Source organism: Dipteris shenzhenensis, chromosome 17 (assembly GCF_047967505.1).
Source record: "Dipteris shenzhenensis isolate YYH24624 ecotype China chromosome 17, Dip_SZ_1.0, whole genome shotgun sequence".
Lineage (NCBI taxonomy): Eukaryota > Viridiplantae > Streptophyta > Polypodiopsida > Gleicheniales > Dipteridaceae > Dipteris > Dipteris shenzhenensis.
The window spans coordinates 8,463,608-8,490,525 of NC_141612.1; the positions used below are offsets into that span (position 1 = coordinate 8,463,608).

Consider the following 26,918-nt stretch of genomic DNA (forward strand, 5'->3'; position numbering starts at 1 on the left):
TTGCAAAAAAATCTCTAGATACAACGAGAAACTTGTTTGTATATTCCAATCTTCCTCCTCCGATTGGCCCGCTATCCCCTGATAATTTGGGTCAAAAAAAAAATACAAGAAGGGTCTTCTTCTAATGTGATGCAACATAGTTTTTGTGATCTTGAAGGGCTTTCTGAGGATGTTAAAGAGTATTCTTTTAGACTAGCTAATGACCACTACGGTTACTTCGAAAAAGACTCTTTGCATACATATACAAATCCTTTTTTCCTTCACGTGTTTTGGAAGATGAGTTGCTGGCTTATGATAATAAGGTATAGGAATTTCATGACATGAATCTTTTGGCTCCCTTTGCATCAAACATGTGGATTTTCTTGGCAGATCTTGTGGATTAATCAAATTTATTAAATGTGGAAGCAAAAAGGCAGGCGCACAAAGTTTCGATATCAGCATTACACACAACTATCCTCTATCCAAGTTCTATCGAATGTTAGCCTTTGCAACCATAAGATGCTTGTCCTCAGTTGGCGTGTTTGCCAGATGTAAGAGTTATATTTATGAGACAGAAAAGGGGATACAAAAGTATTTGAATGATATAATTAATGTTGGATGCCCTATGTAAAGTGCAGATGCCCTGAAGGAAAGTGGATTGTAGGGCACAACCCTTATGGTTTGATCATGCTATATGGTGCATGATGATGAATAATTTGCCAGCCTTCTTTCCAAACAGGCCATTGAAAGCTACTTTTAATTCCTTTCTTTTATTTATGAAAGCAAGTGATATGGTTCAATTTTGTGAAGCATCTCTTACATTCCATTACATGAGGGAGTTACTATTGATGGCTGTTAAGAACTTGGAAAAGAATTCACATGCACCATTGCTGCCTTAGCCATCTCTAGTAGTGATGTCTTATGGTGAGTTGTCAAGCCAGAGCATGCTAATAGGGTGAGCTAGGATTCAGACTGAAGAGAAGGTATTCACAGGGTAGAACAGTTTTTGCGAAGAGAACAACACCATGCTAATGTCTGCCCATCCACTACACAGTGCACACTGTTGGATCCCAACAAACACATAAATTAGGAATGGAGCTGGCATCAAAAGAGCCAACACCATGCATGGTAGTCTACCTTGACACCACCTTGACTCGCTACCATGTTTACTCTCTTGAGGATTTCTTCCTAAAAGCATTTTGTATTCTTAATGCATATCTTTCCCAAACTTCGGAAATCCAAGGTTGTGCTCACATTTTTGCTAATGTTTGCATACATAAATCCTGGAACTGTCCTTTGGCAAGGTATGAAGTGGCCTCAGACGTTGAATTCTGCCATCAATACTAGGTAAATGGTTAAATAGAAAATCCACATCTGGTAAGCCTTCGTCATGGACGAGGGGGCAGAAAGAACACTATGTGGCCCTAGTTTCTAATGAAGCTCAATTAACAGCATCATGTTTTGCTCTGAATGAATACATGATAAAGCGATTTGGGAACCCATAAAAGGAAATGGTTTTCCATGCAAAAAGCAGGGAACTGCATTCCTCTGCCATGCAGAGTTTCACCATCAGAGCAGCATAGGCTTGCAGTATTACTTTGTTGTAGATCTTGTAGGATAAAGCTTGTGTAATGCTTGCAGATGCATTCACTGAGCTCTGTACAGGAACGCTTTGGACAATTAAGGAATGCAATTAGTGTTATTATCATCACCACCCCTGAACTGTAGGAGGGACTGATGGGCTCCAACTTGGGGAGTGATGAGGGTTCTATATGACAAGAGGGATCTTGCCTAAGATTGAGTAGGAGTTATCTTTTCTTGTTATAGTCTGTAGTAATTTGCATATTATATGGTCACAGCAATATGACACATACTCTTACTCAGAATGTCCACGCATGGTGATCTATTAGTATTGTCCCCAAGATTGAATCTAGTTCGGGTACAAAACCTTCCTTTTGCATTCGCCTTCTTAACCTCTTAAAATTGAAATAGACTTTATCAATTTGTGGGTGGCTTTTGCCTCCCACAGTAAATTCATGAGCTTTACTGTTGACATCAATCCAAGCCTTTCCAAGTTTCTTCTGCACACCTGCAGATCTGCTCAGCTCTAATATGTTTTCGACATCTTCCCACATGTGAGTATCAGCATACATGTTCGACATAAGCATATATGCAGAAGCGTCATTAGGATCCAGTTGATTAATTTCATGAAAGCATCGTCTTCCTAACTCCATGTTGTGATAGGTTCTGCAGCATGTGAGTAAAGACCGCCACCCTACAATGTCTAGTTGAAAAGGCATACTCTGGAGCAAACTTTCAACTTCATTCAAACATCCTGCTCGGCCAAGAAGGTCAATCATGCAATTATAGTGCTCGATAGTAGGAATGATGCCATGATCCTCTCTCATAGATCGGAAGTAAAAGCATCCCTCCCTAAGCAGCCCAGAATGACTACAGGCAGCAAGAATACTAGTAAATACCACATCATCTGGTTTCACGCCTTCTTGTTGCATGTCATCAAGGCATCGCCTTGCCACTGCACAATTTCCATATTGGGTATAGCCTGCAATTAACACACTCCATGAAACTACATCACGACTTGGCAAGGCGTCGAAAACAATGTGTGCCTCATCCATCCTCCCACATCTGGCATATATATCAACAAGGGTATTCCCAATCATCACATCTATGTTGATCCCGCTTCTAATAATCTGGTCATGTATCGTCCTGCCCTGCTCTACAGCACCTATGCTCGCACATGCTTTCAGGATACACAAAAATGTCACTCTTCCCGGCTTGAAACCTTCCTGTTGCATCTTTTCAAATGATTTCAGAGCGCGATCACCATCCCCACGCTCAGCATACCCTGATATCATTGCTCCCCATGACACCGTGCTTCGAGTTGGCATCTTGTCAAACACTTTGCAAGCATCCTCTAAGCTCCCACATTTTGCGTACATGATAACAAGGATGCTCCCAAACATCACATTTGATTGCAGTCCACTCATGATTATTTGTTTATGTATCATCCTTCCCTGACTAATTGCTCCTAAGCTGCCACATGCTTTCAAGCTGCACAAAAGTGTGGCCTCACTAGGTTCAATGCCTTCCTGTTGCATCTCCTCAAACAGTTCAAGAGCAGGAAGGGCAAGTTCAGACTGAGTATATCCTGAAATAAGCGCACCCCATGATACCGAGTTTCGGGTATGCAAGTTATCAAATACTTCACGAGTCTCGTATAAGCTCCCACATTTGGCATACATGTCAATAAGGGTGCTTCCAATCACCACATCTGACTCAAATCCACTTCTAATAATTTGGTCATGTATTATCCTGCCCTGCTTTATGGCCCCAATGCTGCCCGAAGCTTTCAAGATGCACAAAACCATGATTTTGTCTGGCTCAAGGCCTTCTTGTTTCATTTTGTCATAAAGGTCAAAGGCAAGAAGAGTATGCCCATGCTGGATGTATATTGCAATCATTAGAGACCGTGACACATGATCTCGATTGGGTAAATTCTCAAACAGTTTCTGTGCTTCATTTAGGCTCTGACATCTCCCATACATTTCAATCAGGGCATTCGCGATGACGACATCTGACTCAAATCCACTGCGAATAATCTGCTCATGTAGTAGTCTTCCCTCCCCTTCCACTTGTTGTAAGCTGCCATATGCTTTCACAATGGACAAAAGCATGATTCTATCTGGCTTAATGCCCCGGAGCTGCATTTCCCCTAAAAGCTCGAGTGAGAGAAGGGCATGGCCGTGCTGGGCATACCCTGCAATGATAGCACCCCATGACACAACATCTTGTTTTGGCAATTTGTCAAACACACTGCGTGCCTCATCTAAACTGTGGCATTTCATATACATGTCTATAAGGGTGCTCCCTATTATAACATCTGACTGAAATCCACTTTTGACAATCTGGTGTTGTAGTTGCCTCCCTTCCCGTATGGCTCCTAAGTTGCTACACGCTTTCAACGTACACAAAAATATTACTTTGTTTGGCTTTACATTCTCCTGCTGCAAGTTTCCAAAAAGTTGCAGAGCAGTGAGATCATATCCATGCTGGGCATATACTGAGATCATCGCACCCCAGGACACCACATCACGATTCTCCAGCTCTTCAAATACATGCCTTGCCTCCTTTATACTGCCGCACTTAGCATACATGTCGATTAGAGTGTTCGCAATAACCACATCTGATTTGAGTCCATTCCAGATTATCTGGCTATGTACCAGCCTCCCTTGCCCTATGGCTCCTATGCTGCTACAAGCTTTCAAAGTGCAAGAAAATATAACCTTGCTTGGGACTAAGCCTTCCTGTTGCATTTGGTAAAAAAGATGGAGAGCATGAGGACCTTGCCCACGCTGGGCATATCCTGCTATCATTGCACCCCATGACACGATGTCACGATTCAGAGACATGCTGAAAACTTTGCGAGCCTCCTTTAGGCTTCTACATTTCGCGTACGTGTCAACAAGGGTGTTCCGAACGACAGAATCTGACTCAAGTCCACTTTTGACTATCTGATCATGTAGCAGCCTGACCTGATCCACAGTTGGAATGATGCCACAAGCTTTCAAAATACACAAATATATGACTTTGTTTGGCATTATGCCCTCCTGTTGCATGTCCTCAAATAGTTCAAGAGCAAGCAGACCATGCCCACACTGGGCATATCCAGCAATCATTATGCCCCACGATACCACGTTCCGATTAGGCAATTTGTCGAATACTGCCCTCGCCTCCTCCAAGCTCTGACATTTGACATACAAGTCAACAAGTGCGTTGCCAACAACCACGTCCCATGCAAGACTACTTTTGCTGATCTCTTGAGCTATCAGCCTGCCCTGCACAGTACCCTTCATGCTACTGCATATTTTTATAATGCACAGAACGATATAAATGTTCGGCTCTATGCCTTCTTGCTGCATCCTCTTATACATGTCGATTGCCTTCTCACGTTGTCCAAGTTCTGCATGTGCCGAAATAATGGCATGCCATGTATCGACCGTAGGTTTATAAATTCCGCAAAACACTTGGTTCGCTTCTTGCAATTTCCCACAAGATGCAAACAAGCGAATAAGATGGTCACCCAAAACAGCAACCGAGTCAAGTCCATTGCTGATCATAAGGGAATATACTTGCCTTCCAGCCGCCAAATCATTTTTCTTAAGGCATCCATGCAGAAGACGGTAAATGAGGTCCTTTGATATCGGAAGCCCTTGAAGAGCAATGTCTACTGTCATCCAGCCGTTCCTCCTCGGACAAATTTCGCTCCATCACAAACGTTGTACTACAGCTTGTGTCCTTAGAAAGAAAACAATCCCCCAACGCCCAGCAATCAATCGGTTATGTAATCAGACACAAGGCTTTACAACTTGTCCTGCACAATGCTATTTCAAATGAGGGAATGTGCGTCTAGTACCTGACTAAATGCCTACACAACCTCCATCGTCCGCATCCGTTAGTAACCCTTCGTACCCACATCAAGTAGTACTTCGATTGGCATCAATAATAGGAACTTTGCCTCTACCAATTGCGGAGTCCTCCATCCTCTTTCAAGGTCCTTATGACGCGAGTTCATTCCTCTTGAATACGTGTAAGGACACTTTTTGGCCTGCCCTTGGGTAGCCTTAGCAACCATGCAATTTTTGGCAAAGCAGAAATTAGGCATTTCTTGAATTTTTTGGAAGTGCATTTTTCCTATTGGCCCTTCTTCATTGGACTTCAATGGAGACTTTAAAGTGGTTGACTTTCTCTCTCTCTCTCTCTCTCACCTCTCTCTCTCTCTATCTTCCCTTCTTTATCTCCTCAAGTCTTCGTAGAGAGGATCTCCACCTTTTCTCCCACACCCTCCCTTCTCTCTCTCTCTCTCTCTCTCTTCTTTATCTCCTCCAGTCTTCCTCCACACCATTTCTAGTGGATTCCTTTTTGTTGGCCTGCCATGGGTAGCCTAAGCAATGGCGATGGTTTGGCAAAGCTAAAATAACGATTTAATGTATTAAAAAAATTCTAGAATATTGTATTTAATGTGGAGCGTTATTGCTTGCCACGTGTGCTAGTTTGGGCGCCGCGTCTTCTGCATGCTTGCATGCAACAGTAAGTCTCCTTTGTCTACAAACGCGTTCGTCTGGTGCACCTTCGTCTGTTGTGAGTTGCTTCCTTGAATGAATTTGTGCTTTTCAACGCTTTCACGGAAATCCGAGCACAGGTGAGCCTTTGCAAAGGCCATGAGATGCATAATTGCTAATAACAGGTGAAAGAAAGAGCTCCTTTCGCCTTCCTTGCCAAAAATTTTTGACTCAATGCACGAAATCTCGCTATCATGTAACAGTAAGTGTCTAGATACTACACTTTCGCTTCCGCTTCTCTGCTAGGGCCGCAGTTATGCCCGAGTTTCTTCCAACAACGAGTTGCTGCTTGTGTGGTACCCGCTCCAGCTTCACCAATTGGCTATTTGTGGACTCTGGAATGAATTGATGCGTCACATGGCGGCTGTGTAGTGCATAGACATTAGAATCATATAATTCGTTTGTTTAATGGAGGATGGTGGCACAGGAAGGTTGTTGGAGGATTCCGATGCCTCCTTGTCTCTCTGCAAATTAATTCTCTGCGCGTTGCTCCAGTCCACATGCAAACGTTTTTCTTTCCTTCTCTGTCACGGAGTTCCTGGAATTCACTTCATGTCTATATAAGCATGCATGTCGATATTGTAGACAAATATTGGTCTGCCATCTTTTTTGTACGCACAGGTGATCGAACGGATTTCTCCACAGATAATATGGATACTGATAGTGGAGCCTTTGTAAAAGGTTTGCACCTTGGTTTCCACTTCAATTGTATTTCTTTACTTCTGCATTTCTTCTACTAATTTGATTGATATTGGGTGAAGGACTTGCTAAAGTTTGCCCGGATGCAGTAAAGTATCAAAGCACCTTCCTCACCGAAACGAAGCATTGTTGAGCCTTTGGAAATGCTTTCGAAGCCATGTGAGGTTATGCATGGTACATGATGCAACGATGATTTTTTTTTGCTTTGTAACAGATTAATTTTGTGTTTCCGATGATTGCCTACTCTCTGTGACCCAACCGAAGACGAAAATTTTTTGTGCTTCTTAGTGTTTTTCCTACCGCGTTGTTCTTCTTTACATTTCTTTCCCTTGGTACTAGGTACTGTGAAGAGAGTGGGAGAGAAGTAAGGAGTCTCACTTGCAGCTTTCTCACATACACAATGGGGGAATATACACAAAGATGGAGGCTGAAAACAATTTTCCTCTTCTTAGTTGTGAAAGCCAAAAGAACTCTCTGTTAGTACAAAAGGAATAAGTGAACCCTATATGTGGGTCTCAAACCAAACTCAGCTAACCTAGGTGGCATCCTAACTGAGCCACTAACTAGAGTGCATAAAGATAGCTGTCATCCAGCTATTATTCATGGGCGGTGTACCAACCGCATCTGCAGCTAACAAGTCGGTGACATAAATGCACAACGGTCACCCTGGCATATCACGAGTGGAGCTCGATATCTCAACACTCCCCCTCGAGCTCAATCCCAATTCTTGCACACCAATCAGGTCTCTGAACTTGCGCAGCTTCTCTGTGCCCAATGCCTTCATGAATATGTCAGCTACCTGATCCTCTGTGCTGACATAAACTAGATCAATAAAACCTACTAGAACCTTCTCCCGCACATAGTGATAATGCACCTCAATGTGCTTTGTTCTAGCATGATAGACTGGGTTATTTGCCAAGTGTATACTGCTCATGTTGTCACAATAAATGACAACTGGCCCATCTGTAGACTAATGCATATCATAAAGTAGCTTACGCAACCAAGCTACCTCACATGCAGCCATTGCTGCACCCCTGTACTCACCCTCTATGCTTGACAAGGCAACTGTAGGCTGTTTCTTGCTACTCCAAGTGACTGCAGCACTCCCAAAAGAGAACACATATGCACTGGTAGATCGTCTATCAGAAATACTACTAGCCCAATCAGCATCAGTGTATCCATGCAACTGTATCTGAACCCCAATCTCATAAAATAGTCCATACTGCAATGTGGACTTCACATACCTCAGTATGCGTCTAGCCGCATCCAAATGCAGTTTCCTTGGAGCCTGCATAAACTGACTTACCAACCCAATAGCATAGCTCAAATCTGGCCTGGTAATAGTCATATAAATCAAACTTCCTACTATGCGTCTGTACATAGTAGGGTCTTCCAGAAGCTCACTTGCATCTGTGCTGAACTTCACATTCTGCTCCAAAGGAACTGAAATAGGCTTACAGCCTGTCATCCCATATTTGGACAGCATGTCCAATCCATACTGCCTCTGCAAGAGCCATATCCCACTTGTGGATCTAATCACCTCAATGCCCAAGAAGTAACGCAGCTCTCCCAAATCCTTCATCTCAAACTTCTGCTTCAATAGCATTTTCACATGAGGGATATCTTCATCACTATCACCTGTGATGATCAAATCATCAACATAAATGACAAGCAGCATAATGCCTTTCTCTGTTTTTCTCACATAAAGTGAGAATCTACCTTGGAAATCTAAAAGCCAATAATAGTGACAAGATACTATCCTATCTTGTTAGACCATGGTCTAGGTGCTTGCTTCAAGCCATACAAGGCTTTCTTCAACTTGCAAACAAACTTAGGATGAACAGCATGCACATAACCTGGTGGCTGCTCCATATAGACCTCTTCTTGCAAATCACCATGCAAGAAAGCATTCTTTACATCCATCTGATGTAAAGATACAGCCATAGCAATGACTACTCTTACGGTTGCCATCCTTGCAACCGGACTGAATGTTTCTTCATAATCAATGCCATATCTCTATGCATACCCCTTGACAACTAATCTTGCCTTGTATCTGTTCACAGAACCATCTGCATTGTGCTTCACCTTATAAACCCACTTGCAGCCAATTACATTCTTGTCTTTAGGCAAAGGCACCAATTCCCATGTAGCATTTGCTTCCAAGGCATCCATTTCTTCATCCATGGCTTTCTCCCATTTTTCTTTTCCCATGGCTTGCTCAAAAGAAGTGGGTTCTGGTTCATGTATCACTTTGACCATATAGGCATAGTGAATGGCTGTAAATCCATCATATTTCAGCCTATCCAGAGGATACTTAACTTTGGTAGACCTGCGCAAAATAGGCTCACTACCAGGTGCTCTCAAAACATCCCTTGTCTTCCTTACTCCAGGTGTAACAACAGAAGGAATACCCAACTCATCATCAAGGCTCTGCTCTGAGCCACTGGATTCACCATCTACATAAGAGTGACCTGCATTCACATCAAACATGGGCTGATATACTTTCTCTTTTCCTTTTTGTGATACTTTCATACCACTATCTGCATTGCTTTGAGGAGATCCTCCTGATCTCAATCTACGTGTCCATGGCGAAGTATGTGAACCATTGCTAGAGGACACTACAGGTCCACTAATATTTTGTGATTGCTGTTGTGAATTCTGTGCATCTACATTATCAATCACATTTACTGGTTTATACCAGCTACTCATCTCATTAAAAACAACATCTTTGGTGACTGTAGACTTACGAGTAGAAGGGTTATAGCATCTATACCCTTTCTGCTACAGAGAATAACCAATAAAGATGCACTTCTCAACTTTTGGATCCATCTCAACTCATCTGGCACATGAACATAGGCAATGCAGCCAAAAACTTTCAAATGAGAAATATCTGGTTTCCTACCAGTATACCTCTCCTCTGGCGTCATGCCATGTATTGCTGCAGTGGGAGTCCTGTTCATTATGTAGACTGCTGTAGCAATTGCTTTAGCCCAATAATAATATGGCAGGTATTTTTCGTTGAGCATGGCATGAGATACCTCTCCAATATGCATGTTTTTCCTTTCTGCAAGTCCATTTTGCTGTGGGGTATGACTGCATGAATATTGCTACTTTATGCCATGCTCCTGCAGGAACCTTGCAAACTCATTTGAGAGGTACACTCCCCCTCCATCTAACCTTAGGCATTTTATTTGCAGGCCTGTTTCTTTCTCAACCATAGCTTTAAAAGCTTTGAAATGCCCAAACACTTCACTTTTCTTTTTCATAAAATACACCCAAACTTTTCTGCTGTAGTCATCAATAAAAGTGATAAAATAATGACAGCCTCCAGTAGATGCAGCTTTAGTAGTCCACACATCAGAGTGGATTAATTCCAATGGCCTCTTACTCTCTTGAACATGTCTAGGAAATGGTTTCCTCACCTGTTTTCCAAATTGACAGGCTTCACATACCTTATGCATTTCTGCAACCTTGAACTTAGGCAATCCTGCAACAATATTTTGGGCCTGCATTAATTTACGTCATTGTACATTAACATGACCAATGCGTTTATGCCAGATATCAATATTTACAACTACACCGGTCCCATGTGCAAACATTGATGCACTCAATTCAGGCATGTCCGCATCCAACGTAAACATCCTGCCCTTCTTCTTCCCTTTTGCTATCAAGTGACCTTTATTTTTCATATCCTCAACAAAGCATCTATGAGGATTAATTTGACCTGCAAGCCTTGCTCAACCATTTGAGCAACAAAAACCAAGTTCTTGGTGATATTCGGGACATGAAATACATCAGACAGGTATTTCTTTTTCCATCCTGCATAGACAAAGGAATTTTACCAATCTGCACAATAGGATGTGCAGTATCATCACCAGTCTCCACAAATCTTGGTCTTTCCATTTTCCTTGCATCCTGCATCCATTCTGCATGATCTATCATGTGGTTTGATGCACCTGAGTCAACATACCACACATCATTGCTTTCTTCTGCACTTGTCACAGAGTTGGTCATGTGCTGCACCATAAACAAATGCTCATTTCTGTCATCACCCTGTCTATTAGAGGATGCATAATTGCCTTGCTGCAATTTTCCAGTCATGATGTCATTCTGTTTTTATAACAGTCTTTAACTAATCATATGACCCATTTTACCACAGTAGTAGCATTCAACATTGTTGTTTGCATTTTGGCCTCTCTGCCATCCACCACGACCTCTTTGGCTCCCCCTGCCTCTAAAGTTACCACGTCCTCCATAGGACTGGTTTTCTTGAATTTGCTGCATATTTTGATTTCTGCCACGGCCTCCAGATCTCGGCCTACTCTACCTCTGCCTCTGCCTCTACCTCTTCCAGCATTTGAGTAGAAGATAGTTTCTTTTGGAGTTCCTCCTGAAGAAGATGCACCACCATTTCTCTGCTCTTCAGAAATTAGAAGAGCAATCAAGTCCTCAAAATCAAGAAAATTCTCACGGACGGCAATGGATGTACGAAATTGTGCATAATCCTTTCCTAGACCATTCAAGGTCACAGAAACTAAATCATCATCTTCCATTGGCGACCCAATAGAAGCAAGTGCATCTGCAATCTTCTTCACCTTCATGTGGTAGTCATTGATGCTCATATTTTCTCTTTGCACATTATGCAACTCCTGCTTGAGCTGCATTTTCCTGGCTTGCGTATTTGTGCTATACATTTTTGCCAAAGTATCCCACGCCTCCGTCGGCGTGCTTGCATCCTGAATATGCACAATCATAGAATCTGAAATACTGATAGACAGCCAGTACATAACTTTTTTGGCTCTCTCATACCTGCAACTCCTGTTGATTGGCAACATTAGGAATAATTGGTTCTTGTTCAACTCCAATAATGAACTCCCAATAGCCCTTTCCCTTAAGGAAATTTGTCATTCTAAACTTCCATGCTTGGAAGTTGTTCTTGTCAAGCTTTTCAGTGACTATCTGTGAAAGACCATCAGACACCATTATAGAACACTGCAAAAATATTCTATCACTACAAAAAACACAACTTCTGCCTCACAAGGGCAAATCTGCAAAACTGACGAAAGTGGTATTTGACCACACAGTCACTTCCTAGTGATGATTTTGCATCAATAGGCAATAAGAATGATTCTGTCACTCCTAATATCTCTGTGCATAGGCGTACGATGCAATTTTTACGACAACTTTTCACCGACTTGTGGAACAATGGTCGCACAACAAAAAACAGGGCACTTTTATGAGTGCATGCGAAAAACTTACACCACCAAAACGGGCCCGAAATGCCCTCTAATCAAAAAAATAATGTCACCAAGGGCTTTTCCCTTGCCTGCAGCATATAATGCCCTCTCGCCACACCACGAAGGGTGGAGACAGTGCACTCTTGCACTTTTCGGCTATGCTACCTGTAGAGATTTGCTCCCAAACAAGAAAGCAACATTGATCCTCTTACCAAGACACTGTGAACTTGGTTTGCTTTCTTGAGCTCCTTACCATGAACCGAGCTTTGATACCATGTGAAGAGAGTGGGAGAGAAGTAAGGAGTCTCACTTGCAGCTTTCTCACATACACAATGGGGGAATATACACAAAGGTGAAGGCTGAAAATAGTTTTCCTCTTCTTAGTTGTGAAAGCCAAAAGAACTCTCTGTTAGTACAAAAGGAATAGGTGAACCCTATATGTGGGTCTCAAACCAAAATCAGCTAACCTAGGTGGCATACTAATCGAGCCACTAGCTAGAGTACATAAAGATAGCTGTCATCTAGCTATTATTCATGGGTGGTGTACCAACCGCATCTGCAGCTAACAAGTCGGTGACATAAATGCACAACGGTCACCCTGGCATATCACGAGTGGAGCTCGATATCTCAACAGGTACATTGAGCGTCACCTCGCCTTCTGCAACCATGGCTATTACTGGGCCCTTACCAATACACTCTTTCTATGGCTTCCCCTACACCTTCATGTCCTTTCCTCTCCCTCTTCCCTTCCTACTCAACTCTAATGCATCAGTGAAAAGAACTGACCTCCTACACCTTCCTATCCTTTCCTCCCTCCTCTCTCTGTCCTTCTCAACTCTGATGCGTCAGTGCTAAATAACTCCCCGACACCTTCCTATCGTCTCCTCCCTCCTCTCCCGCTCCTCCTCAACTCTATTGAATGTGAAAGAAAACATTGCATATCGCACATGCAAGAATTTGTTAGATTCTGCTTGCTTGCGCCAAATTCGGGTTGAACATTGGACTGTACTATAACAGTAAAAAAACATTCGCTGTGTAAACAGTGACATGCAGAGAAAGTGCCGTGAATTTTTTATTGGCTTATAGTATTAATTTTTTGCAGTTACGTTTACAAGGTAAATGATTAGAATATACAGTTTTACAAAGGTAGGATTCACTGTACTTTTCAGCATTATTTTTAATCTTCTAATATTTTCATCACTCTAGACTCTATATAATATTGCGGTACTGTTTAATATTTGGCTACTGTGCAATTGCATTGCAGAAAACAAATACGATAGTTTAGTATTAGTTAATGATTTTAGAAGCAATTTTTCCTTTAGGTGGTAAAAGATCATAGAAGAAGTTTATGCATGTTTTGTTTTGATATTGCATGTGTTTATATTTTGTTGTAGCTTTCAATCTTAACTAAATGAAATACTACTTTTTTCAGGATTTATGTACAATTGATTTTCTTTCAAGAGTGAAAATACTAGCTTCAGATGTTCTTTATGCTCCTCAACATCTTTGCTAAACACCAGAATATCATCAAAAAATACTACCACACAATCTTGGTGTTTAAGAAAGATTCGGTTCATCATTCTACTAAAAGTAGTTGGAGCATTAGTTAGCCCAAAAGGCATAACTAAGAACTCATAATGTCCTGTTTGAGTTCTAAAGGCAGTCTTGTATATATCCTCTTCTACGATACGAACTTGATGATAGCCGGATTTGAGATCTATCTTATTGAAGACCTTGGCCCCTTTCAATTTGTCCAAAAGATCATCAATCATAGGGATTGGATATTTGTTCTTCAGTGTGATTTTGTTTAGTGCACGATAGTCTATGCACATTCGATAAGTTCCATTTTTCTACGATACGAACTTGATGATAGCCGGATTTGAGATCTATCTTATTGAAGACCTTGGCCCCTTTCAATTTGTCCAAAAGATCATCAATCATAGGGATTGGATATTTGTTCTTCAGTGTGATTTTGTTTAGTGCACGATAGTCTATGCACATTCGATAAGTTCCATTTTTCTTTTTGACTAATAAGACAGGTGCTCCATAAGGAGAACTACTGGGTCTTATCAATCCTCTCTCTATCAGTTCCTCCACTTGCTTTTGAATTTCCTTTTGTTCTAGTTGATTGACTCTATAAGGAGCTTTGCAAGGTGGAGTATTGCCTGGTAGGATTTCTATCCTATGATCTTCAGGTCGAGAACATGGTAGTCCAGGTGGTAAATCCTCTAAGAAACAATCAAAAAATTGAGAAAGAAAATTTTGGTGCATAGGCTTAGTGTTTGGTTGAGTAGCCGTTACCGTATTTACCAAAATCAGATATGTCTTCTCACATCTTCTAATCTCTTTTGGTTTGTGTGTGGTTGAGTAAAGGACTGATCTCAGGTTTCTTTGAGCTTTTTAGACATATTTCTTGTCTATCCTTCTCAATCCACATCTGATGTGAATCGTAGTCTATCTTAGGATTGTATTGATGTCTCCATGGCATTCTTAAGATGATGTCCACTCCCTGTAGGGGTGCCACTAGAAAGTCTCGTGCATCCTTGTAAGGTTTGATTGAGATTTCAAGATTTTTGACTTCTCTAGTACAATTGTACTTTGTTTTGGTAAAAGCAGCTTTGACCTTATAGTTAGATGGGAAACACTCTAGGTTTAGCTTTGCTGAGGTTCTTTCCGAAATGAAATCATGAGTACTACCATCATCATGCAGAATAACAACTTCTTTGCCATTAATGAACCTTTTATCTTTAGAAGAGCATGACAATTATACTTACCTCCCTCTTGCTTGGCTGCTTCCTCGTCAATCATGTGCACTTTTGCCATCGGGGTCTTCTTTCTTTTACGACACTCAGTGGCTATGTGTCCCACCTTGTTGCACTTGAAGCACCGTATTTCTTTCTTTGGAAAGTTCCCACCATTTGGCTTCGAAGAAGAATCTGTCTCCTATGCAGCAAAACCATTTTTAGATTGGAAGGCTTTTTATCAAATCTCTTTTTCTTATGGAAAGGTACATGCCGTTCTGAATCTTTCCCTTCTTTTGGGATCCCATTCTTCCTTTCACAATTCATTGCAAGAGAAATTGCCGAGCTCAATGAGCGAGGATGAAACATGTTAATCTCGGCTCTCAACTTAGACTTTAGACCTGCCACATACTTCCTGCGTTGATCTCGCTCATTAACTTTATCCACCAAGGATTGTAATTGGATCAACGTTTGCCAAAATCCATCAGTATATGTGGAGATCATTTCCTTATCGAACCGCCTAAAAGTATCCCATTGTTGTCTAGCTTTTGCTTTGAAATGTGAGGGAAGGAAATCTCTCTTGATGAGCTTTTGAAAAGACTTCCAAGATTTTGGTTGCCTTTTACTGTGCTTAGTGATGTTCCACCAAAGTGCAGCACTCTCTACTAAATGATTTGCAGCACATTTAATCTTATCTTTTTCAGAGAATTTCTCCTCAAAAAATCATCATCTAGCTTACTGATCCAAGACAAGACAATGCGTTCTTCTTTCTTTCCATCAAAATTTTGAAATGAGAAAGCTTCTCTACTTATCTTACTCCTCTTTCTTGAATTTTGTGTTCTCAGTGTGGCTTTGACTGTCCTGATAATAGTATCATTGTCGGAATCATCATCGAATGACTCATCATCAGATGAATGTATCTTCCTTTTCTTACCATTGATTTTCTTATCAATCTCTCCCTATGCTCACGCTCATCGGCTAATTGTGCCTGAAGTGTGTCTAGCTGCTCTTGGAGCGTGGGTGGTTGTGGCTGATGGGCCATGATAATGTGATAAGTACAAATAAAGCGGAACGGAGGAAAAATAAAGATATTAAGTGTATGAGAATTAAGCAGATGAAATAAAGATGTGATTAAAGTGTATGGTAAGACAACGGATGGCAGAAGATACTAAGTGTATGAAATATAAAGCAAAAAGAAATCACTTATCTCGCTCTTTGATCAGAGGTAGAAAAGACTAGAGTGGGAGATATGTGATTGATGATGTCGCTCGTAGTCCTCTTGCACTCAACTGATCTCCAATTAATTACTCGGTGATTCGTGGTTCCAATCGCCCTCTTGATTCAAGCATTCAAAATTGGTTATGGTCTTTGCCCTATTGATCTCCAATAGCCTTTAGGAGCCCTGTAGCTCAGTTGGTTGGAGCACTGGTCTAATCAGTTGGAGGTCGTGCGTTCGAGCGCCGCCGAGACTAAGTGAGCTCTATTGAATTTCCTTCTTTTTTTTGTGAAAAAAAATAAAAGGTCCTTTGAACCTTTATTTGCAAGGTTATAGAAAACGATGCGAGCCGGCGACTTATGGTCCTGGGAGCAATGATTACGATCGGTGCATCTCCCAGTGCCAGCTGACAAATAATGTAGGTCTACGATCCGCAGACGGGGTCGCGCAACAGGAGAGAGACTACTAAGGTCTTTAAAAGGGGGCTGCCAAATTAATAAATGCTCCAATAGCCTCTGCACGGCTACGTGTTGCTACTAACGAGGCACTGCACAAGACGCAATCTGGACTGTTCACTGCAGGTCATGTGGGTGCACGTATTACGGAGGGGTGGATGGGCTGTGATCATGGGCACGTTGTCGTGCTCAGTGTTGGTGGGTGGCACGAAGCACACTACTCTGTTCGCGGCGATTGCTGTCCATCACTGCTGAGATTGAGGTGCTGCGCAGTCTATAGGCGGCTGGTCTTTGCAAAGGCTATGTTCCCAAGGGCGACGCTATTAATGACTGCATGACCAGTATGCGTGGCTGCTCGTGATAACAGAAGGCTTGCTACAGAGCTTTGGACTACGTAATTTTGCATCAGCTATTAAGGCACAATGGTCAAGGTTGATTGCACAGAACCATGGCGCTATTTTTTTTTTCTTTTTTAAAACTTCTCTATCACTGCGCCCGCTCCCTCTTGTGCAACAAAATGACAACGGTCAGAGCCTCGAAATTTCCCTTTCTTTTCTTTCCGTGGACTTTCTCTTGTTCGTCCTTGATAAGAGAGACTTCTTATTAACTTCTCACACGAGCCATGAGGTAGCCTTCTTCCTTCACAAGAGCATTACCTGTGCTCTGATACCACTTAAACCAAAAGGTAATCTTTTCAACACACGAATTCACCACATAATCAATTGGAGAAGAAGAAACACAATCACACCATGAAAGCAACAACTGAATGGGTACAAATTCCCCCCCATAAGATGAGAGGCTCACGCTTCCTCATCTAGAGTATTTATGATATTTCATAAAAGCACCAAGGAGCCAAAATTATCCCTCTCATCCAAAAATGAAGGATTTGCTTTACATAGCCATCTTAGTCCCAAAATGAATTATGTCCTCAACAAAATATATTGCTCAACTTGCACTAACAAAACAAATACAAAATTGGCCCATGGCCATATATAATGCGCTATGCGACACCTCAATCGGTACCCTCGCACTAACTCCAATCCTCCTTATGAGTTCCATCACCTGTACTCAAGCCGCCAATTACATTAGTTATTAACAATCGATTGATTGGGCTATATCTTTTCACCTAAGAAATCAATTGAATTTATTAATTGAAAACATAACGGAATGAATGTGTTGTTGCAAATGGTGTGTCTATGTGGCCTTCTATCACCACGTATTGGTAAAATCCTCTATAGACATTGCCTACAACATGCAAAATGTATTAGAATGTGCCTTCCCTTAGTCTACTATACCTATGCTATACCAAGAGACAATAGCACATGTGCTATTCTTGAGTTTGCATTCCCATTGGACCAGACATGGCAAAAGTGGGGAGTTCAATATAAGGTGCAAGACCATGTGAGGTCCCTTCTTCATGCATTTAATAGTCATTGAAGATGAAAATGCATAACACAAAGTTTAATGATATATCATATGAAATCACCTTTGCTATAGTCAAACTAGAAAAGACGATGAGAACCTACACCATAAAGGCAAAAGAAAGTGCATGCATATGATTGATATTCTTCACGAGTCTAGACTAATGAGCAAGCATATATGGGCACAGGTGGGGGAGTTTGGAAAGGAGAGAACATTGCAAGATGGAAACAAGGGGTGTAAAAAACCCTAGCATTATACATGGACAAGATAGCCATTTGCTAGAGTATGTGCATGTGGCAACCCATGAGGGGTAAGCTATAAGAAGGTGGTTGCCAAGGGTGCAAGAGTTGGATTGCAAAATGAGGAGAGTCCTTCATAATGTGAATGGGGTGATACAAAGGATAGAACCAAGAAACTTGGCTACATTCTTGGATTTGTGCAAGCCATAAGAGCATGTTGGGTATCTAGTGAAATGGTATGGGAAGCCATTCATATATAGTGTACCATGCTTCAAAGGAATGACTCAAAATAATGGGACTACTAAATAGCTCTTTTTATTTGTAACAACTAGGATGTTTCTCTTAGATGGAATCATGATAGCAACATTCTAGACCTGTCAATGGAGAGTAGAACAAGTCAATGGGCATTCTAGACCCAAATCAATGGAGGGTAGCAAAAGGTGTCAAACTTAGCATGAGAGAGACATGCTCTCATTCAATGTAGGGTATTAGAAGGTTTTCCACTTAGCATGAGTGAGAAAGACATAAGGTCATTGTCATTGGACCTGTTAATGGAATCATGATAGCAACATTCCAAACTTGTCAATGGAGGGTAGAACAAGTCAATGGGCATTCTAGACCTAAGTCAATAGAGGGTAGAACAAGGTGTCAAACTTAGCATGAGTGAGAGACATGCTCTCATTCAATGTAGGGTAGTAGAAGGCTTTCCACTTAGCATGAGTGAGAAAGATATAAGCTCATTGTCATGGAGGATGTGGGTGATGATATGCCAAATTACTCTATCCACACAATGCACAATACAACTCCATCTAGACAAGATGGCAAGTATGTTTGATGATGGTCATGTGCTGATGCTCTTATTCTATAATTTTTTCAAACTACCAGAGTGGAAATTTTCATGACATCTGATGAGCAACTAGAGAAATTATGGAAATTTTCATGACATCTGATGGGTGACAAGTTATGGAGGATATGCTTAGAACATGTCTTCAAGAAATTATCAAATGGAGAAAGGTGCCTTCCAATGATGGAATTTTCCTATATTAGTCCTCAAAGGATGTGGGGGATGATATGCCAAATTAGTATATTTACAATACACCTTAGAGAATGTCTTCAAGAAATTATCGAATTGAGAAAGCTTCCTTCTAATGATGGAATTTGCCTTCCTATAATAGTCCTAAGCGCTTGGCTACAAGGTCTAGTCCATTTGTATGGATACCATCCTAGATTACCAATTGCCTTAGAAGTTAGTAATATGAAGTTCTATATAAAGTATATATAGAGCATCGATTGCCTTAGGACTTAGAAATATAACGGTATGAATCATTTGGCTACAAGGTCTACTCCATTGTATGGATACCATCTTAGCTCACCGATTTCCTTAGAATTTAATAATATGAAGGTATATATAACTAGAGATTGACAGATATGCAAGAATTGTTATTATAAGCTAAAGATTCCATTAAAAGTGTTCAAGATAGAGTGCAAAGACTTATGAATATCATAAATGTACCCTTGGAATTCTCAAGCATGAATGTAGGTGTAGCTTATAATTCTAAAAGATTTTAGGACTTTGAGGACTAAAAAGTATCAAAAGACTTTCCACAGGTATTGCAGTCCTTTCCACATCATTTAGAAAGTAGATGTAGATATAGGTTAGAACTCCCTTTGAATGTCAAGGCCTTGATGCTGCTGGAGGGTCATTGTTTTCTTGGGTGTAACCATTTTCAGTGAGGTTCAAGGAATTTTTTATACATAGGTATCTTGCATGACCCATAACTTATGCATTGCTTAATGAAATTCAGCAAAGTTTTTCTTCAAGTTGTATTACACATTCCAAACTTGAACATGAGACCAAACAATTATGGAATAATGATTTGGAACGAGACCATTAAAGGATAACAATGATATGTTGCATGTGAAGCATGCATCCTAAAGATTATAGGATATAGCAATTTATTCAAAAACATCAAAATTTTATTTTATATATACATGCAACCACTTCAAAAGTACACTATGTGAGCTTCTCCTTTAGAAACTTGGAAATGGAGATAGCCTAGTTTCTCCTAAGGAACTGATGGAGTAGGGGCACTTGAACTATGTAACACATGAACCTAAAAAGGTTCTAGATATAAGATGGAAACAACTCAAAAATAGGTTTATTATTGAGTATTATAGTACGTGCAAAGATAGGCCAGATGAAACTTCAACTTGGCACAGAGTTGTTGAGTTAAAGAAAAGTGTACCTAAATTTATTTTTGAAGAAGTAAATACTTAAAGGGGCTTACATACCTAGTAATCCTTTTAGATAGTGACTCACCCATAGGGCAATGGAGACACTGGTTAGTGGAGTTAGGAGGTTAGAATGAGTAATCCTAACTAGAGCAAAATATATAGATGGAGTTCTAGAAAGGAAGGAAACCTAAATGCTAACTATAGCCACAGACTATAGCTATATATTAGCAAGGGGCCTTACTATTTGAGAGAGTTCATCAATACCGGGACATAACCTAAGTTGATGCATCCCTTGTGGATGTGGCTTTTGTGATATGGAATATGGAGTTCTACTGACCTAGGGTTGATTTGTGTATATTCCCTATGACCTATGGTGCTTAGAGGTGAGCTTATTGCTCTATGGTTGGGTGGTGTGTTCCATATGAAGCACTTTATGATTCATTTCCTAGTATGTGATTTGGTGAAAATGATATTGGTATTAGACTCAATGTAGAACCTTGAATGCATCTACCATGATTCGGAATAGTAGACCCATCACTCAAAACCCCACATAAAATCCTTGAGTCCTTGAACTTAAACCTAGAAAATAGGATGAAACAAATCTAAAATTGCCTACCCCAAATTCGAATAAAGTGAATTTTGAATTTAGGACAACCATCCTGTAACTTGGAACTTTTCAATACAATAAGTGAATCCAAAACCTACGACCCTAGAATTAGCGGCATGGACTAACAAACTCATAACTAGAACTGAACTATTCAAAACATAGCATGAACAAATTTGAAACTTAGAACCATGGAACCATGAATGCAGAAATGGAAATTCGGGATTAGTGATCTTGGAACCCAAAGTAAGCAAAATTTTGAAGCTTTATTGTAATCAATGTGCATTTGGATTATGTAGACCTAGAATCTCAAATTCAAACTATACAGACCAAGAGTCAAAAGTGATCTTCAAGCTAGAACACAAATTGTGTAAATTCAAAACCTGGAACTTGGAAGCCATGGATCTAGAACCAAGGACTCAGAATAGAGTGAACCAAAACACAAAGTCCATAGATCTTGGAGCAAGGGACTTGGGACCCAATAATCCAAAATCCAAAATAGGTAAACATGAGACTCGAAACTAGTGCTCCTAGATCCCTAAGCACCGAATAACAAAGCATGGCATGTGAGATTAGTAAGCAAGTAAGTGCAAATCCAAGTTTGTACAAGTCTCTATGTGTGTGTGTGTGCACACGTGAACACATGCACACATGTGTCTATGTGTGTGCATGCATGATTGTGTGCATGTGTGTGTGCATGTGCATGCACACATGTGCACATGCATATGAGAGAGAGAGAGAGAGAGAGAGAGAGAGAGAGAGAGAGAGGAGTTTTTACTTCATAGCAACAATGCCAAGGAGCCAAATTTGGCTCATTCGAAGCGATTCGCAGGGATCGAACACGCACACACCACAACATGAACCAAAGAGAGAGAGAGAGAGAGACAAAGAGACAGAGAGAGAGAGAGAGAGACAAAGAGACAGAGAGAGAGAGAGAGACAAAGAGAGAGAGAGAGAGAGAGAGAGAGAGAGAGAGAGAGAGAGGGGGGGGGGGGGGGGGAGGGGGACGGGGAGGGGGAGAGAGAGAGAGAGAGAGAGAGAGAGAGAGAGAGAGAGAGAGAGAGAGAGAGAGAGAGAGAGAGAGAGAGAGAGAGAGAGAGAGAGAGAGAGAGAGAGAGAGAGAGAGAGAGAGAGAGAGAGAGAGAGAGAGCACCCTCTACATATTAGAGATACTAAATGAGAAATTGTGCTATTGCTACCTACTAGAACAAATATGAAGATACCAAAATTACCACAATAATTATTGAACAAATCTTTAGACTTTATGGTTTACCTAGTGACATAGTCAAGGATTGACAAGGAATTTTCAAGAAATTAGAAACCTACTTTAAGTTAATCATTATTTCAAGTCGAGTAAGGATTTCTTGCAAGTTGATCCAATTTAAATATTTTTGGATTAATCATTTCTTGATAGATGTCCATGTGGCACTCAATATTTTTGTAGGCGCCTGAAAGACCAAGTGGGATTATAGGTCTCACAATCTATTGCCACTCCACAATGAGCATCCAATAGAAAGTTTCTCCACTTCCTTGAAGATCTATAGAGAGTATTTTAAAGGATAATGAATGAAACTCCAATCCACTATAGCCATCGTGATGTAGCACAATATTTGTGGCACCATAGTGAATAATGGTGCATTCAAAAGGGGTGCCAATAGGGCTACAACCCCCTTGTTTTAGCAATAATATGGATGAGTAGTGGGGTATGGTTTTCATACCCCCTTGTACCTCCCCATTTTGTGGCAGTGCAAAGTATCTATGAGAGTATTTCATCTAGAGAATGTCATTTTCAGCCTCCACTTTATTAGCTCCCAAGGTTGGTTAATACAAACTTTAATTTCTTTTGGTGGGAAAGGTGCATGGTATTTGGGAGTACCCAAGCGAGTTAAGGAGAACCTGGGTCAACAACAGAGTGAAGTGGTGAATCATTAGGGGTCTCCCTAATGCATTGATATTTTGAGAAACTTATCCATTCTTCTAGCTCCTCTTCATGGGATTCAAAGTAGGGGCCTCAAGTTCCACAATGCAATCAAGGATATTGGAGTAGGCAACTAGTTGGAGTTGTAGGATTTGGGTTTGCCACTGAGGATTGATCAATGTGGTTTTTGGAAGAAGGAGATCTATTAGGTTGGGCTCTAGGTAATTAAAAAATAAAAAAGCCATCCATGAACTACAGAAAAAATCATTTGGTGTTTGCCCTGTGCCATGATTGAACCAATGGAGACAAACCTACTTGCGAATGATGGATGGTAGGAAAGTATACAAACAGAAGATGAAGAAGGAGGAGGACGAGGAGGAGGAGGAGACAAGGGTATTTCTTAGCATGACATAGTTTTATTTCATCTCATAGGCCTCTTTGGCATTCCATAGATGTTAATACCCCCCCCCCCCCCTCTCTCTCTCTCTAATCCCAACCAACTAACTAGTGATTGAAAGGAGGAGAAAAACATGATAGATTTGCCATCTTTAACATTAGAATCAAGTTCTGAGTCAAAAACCAACAAGGTGAGTTAGAATCAAATTTTATGTGAGGAGAAAAACCTAATATATAGTCCAACAATTCTAGGTAGATGTGGACAGTGAAGACAAAACATAACAGACTAGTTAGCTTGTGCATAAAGAAAGAGAAATGCAAACCATTGTAGAAGAGGTATTTTGTTGCATTTAGCAAAGAGATATAAAATGTTTTACGGATTTAGTAGCCTATGAGGATATCTACTATATCCTAAGGTATATCACCGATCGAGGCCAAAACCAAAAGTATTACCTTTTATGTATCACGTAAATCCAAGCCATGGGGAACTTGGAAACAATATGGTTCATGTCGTATAGGCTTAGTTGGAATCTATGCATATCGACCATATAATAAAATAATGCAATAACAGACATAAAGTCACAACATATCCTACTAATGTATGGGGACCAAAGCAAGGGGATGACCAAACCATAAGTTCTTTATATACCAATATGTCTTGCACAAGGGATGTCATGACATTCATTTTCTTTATGTCATACCTATAAGCTATACATATCTTTCCCTTCAAGAATAACTATCCACCACTTTGGATTGTTGATTGATTTTAACCTCATCCTCAAGGTGCATTCTCACTATCGTGAGAATATCTGAGGTATAAATACCTTTTTCTTATAAAATAACAATCCATTATTCCCACTATCGTGAGAATCTATGAGGTATACATACCTTTTCCTTGTAGAATAACAGTCCATTATAGATTGTATAATGATTTCTAACCTCATTCTCACAGGTAATATACTCACTATTCTAAGAATCCTTATCCACTCTATAATTTTCATCTTGGAATTCTTGCCAGATTTGGCAAAATACCTATAAGTCTTGAATTAACTTAGGAGAGAATGATAGAAATGAGTTCCTATCTCAACAAAGCTTTGCACATTGATCTCTTAGTCCTATTTAAAGCATTCACTTCTTCATTCTAATGGCTTTTATGAATCTAATATGATAATCCAAATCTTGCATCAACTCTACCCATCTAGTCTTTCTTCCTCTCAAGTTGGGGTGATTACAAAATTACTTAAGGGGTTCATGATTAATAATAACCTCAAAAGTCGAGCCATATAGACAATATCTCCATACCTTCAATGCATTGATATGGAAATTTTATGTTGCAATTGCAATGCTAAATAAGGCATTGCATTCAAGATAAAGAATTGTATGTATGGCATGGCCATAGAAATATAGTTTTAGATCTTTTATCTACATAGATGATGAATGAAAGATTATTTGTATTATATGATTAGAGTCATGGAGCCTATTGTGGGTTCATAAAGGAGTATGAGGACCTTTAATGAGATGAGCCAAGGCCCCCTAGGTAAACATGTAAGGCCTTGGGATGAATTGGCAAAAAGGGGGGGGGGGGTGTTAGGGGAAGTAAATGATAGGGGAGGGGAGTGGGGACAAGGGGGGGTTTAGGGAAAGTAGTGACCTACTAAGGTAGTGGAGAGGGGGTGGGGACAATGGTGGGGCTAGGGGAAGTGGTGGCCTACCAAGGTAGGGATAGGGGAAGTGGTGGCCTACCAAGGTAGGGATATTGATCAATAAGCAACCAAGATGGCTTCCTTCATTGTGAGGCAGAAAGGCATGGAAGGTGGCTCCCAATTCTACCGTAGATTATAGTGTGGCAAGTGGTACAATGAATGCCACACTAAAGAGGAATGGAAAATATGGAGAAATATATGTGCTATTTGTGTGACAACTCAAAATCTAACCATTAAGAATGTTATTGAAATGTTAAGAATCACCATTCCAAGTCACTTTGGCTTTCTCTCATTTCCAAGTTGGAGAGTTTTGGTTACCTACAGTCGTGTCATTGCTCGTTGTAGCATACGTGTTCACAATTGTAGCATAGGACATCGGGTCATATTTCGGTGAGAGGTGTAGGATAAATCATGGAAATGGGAGATTCTTTCCATTGAGAGAGATTCAAACACTTCAGTCTCTACACAATTTGTAGGGGACCTCTTGTGGTCTCCACACAATTTGTACAAGACTTCTTGGTGGGACCTTTTTCGTAGGAGACCTCTTAGTTAACAGTCTCTACACTTTTTGTAGGGAAACTCAAGGATGGGACCCCTTTTCTAGGAAACCTGTTGGGTAAGAGTCTCTACACTTTTTGTAAGGAACCTCAAGGGTGGACCCCTTTTATAGGGGATCTCTTGGGGTTTCTACACTTTTTTGTACGGGACCTCTTGGGGTCTCTAGACCTCAAAAGGTGTAGGCTTTTAGTATCTCTCTTTCTAGTTTTAGTATTTTTCTCTCTAGATCATGATTTTGCAAGTATGATTAGATCTTTTTAGAGAGGACCTCATCCCTTTAGATTCATCACACCATCTTTCAAGTCAGGATATTACAAGTGGAACTTTGCCACTACTCCTCACACACATTGTATTTTTGGCCCTTGCTGCCCTGCAGGGTTAACAAACAATTTTGAACCTTTTGAATGAAGGGATTGAAGTAAGCAATATAATGAGTGAAGAAAATGTCGCACAAGGCAACCCATTTGCCAATGTGCAAGTTGGCTAGACTAATCTGAAGTGATGAGATAAGTCATGAAAAGGCACCGCACGAGATGAGAGATACCTAAAGGAATTGTGGCATACTTTTTGGTAGAAGTTCATCAAAATTTTGAGAAAATCTAGAGGCAATATTCTTGATGTGGACTGCATGCCCATTGTTAGGAATAAGCCTATAAAGGTGGTGTATTCCATTGTATAGGTGTTCTAATTTGATTCTTCATAGTTTTAGTGTAAGAGTCAAGCAAGGAACTTGTGGATTATTGAGGATATGAGTTTGATGCTTAGTAGGTGATGTGTGGAAAGTGAGTCTTCAAAGAATTTGATGTGTGTGGAGTTTGGATTATGCCATTTATAAATTTCCTTGTATAGACTTGATATAATAAAGAGAACACTTGATTCTTCAAGTAGTTTTTCGAAGCGACTGATGCATTCAATAATTGCATTTCATTTGGCATTCATATAATTAATATTCTCTTACAAATGAGCATAAGGCATGAGGAAATATGAGCATGAAAATTTCATCTTCCACTAAGAAAATGTTTGTTATGCAATTCTAAAAATAAGAATCCTACTTCTATAAAAGATCAAGAGCACGAACACTTGAATGAATACATATTTGTACAAATGAAACCCTCATATTAATAGAGCCAACTCTTTATAGCCAACATTTTTTGTGACCTTTTTACGGTGTGTCTACACCGGATATGCCAATGAATGGAGATAGTGGGGTGGAGGTTGCAAGAATGTCAAAATAATCCCCACATTAATGATGAAAAACGATGATAAGATATGCGGCAATGGTTTCAATAGCAAGCGATAAGGATAGTGTGTTGGTTCAATGATAAAACATACATTTACAAGCTTAGCATGCCCAAATGGATCTCCATCTAGAAACA

The 26,918-nt window shown here is 40.4% G+C and overlaps 1 protein-coding gene across 1 annotated transcript; it reads right to left on the reverse strand.

Moving 5' to 3' along the window:
• Positions 1–1,822: 1,822 nt before the first annotated feature.
• LOC147891633 (pentatricopeptide repeat-containing protein At5g27110-like) lies at positions 1,823–5,568 on the reverse strand. The gene is made up of 2 exons (XM_087388352.1): positions 5,414–5,568; positions 1,823–5,295 (listed from the first exon to the last, which is right to left on the reverse strand). Exon 2 carries the CDS (start codon positions 5,232–5,234, stop codon positions 1,860–1,862), a length of 3,375 nt encoding a protein of 1,124 aa, XP_087244478.1. The 5' UTR covers positions 5,235–5,295; positions 5,414–5,568; the 3' UTR covers positions 1,823–1,859.
• Positions 5,569–26,918: the final 21,350 nt, after the last annotated feature.

Excerpts from the sequence above, each read along its gene's own strand:
- LOC147891633 (XM_087388352.1), bottom strand. The coding sequence starts at position 5,234 with ATGACAGTAGACATTGCTCTTCAAGGGCTTCCGATATCAAAGGACCTC.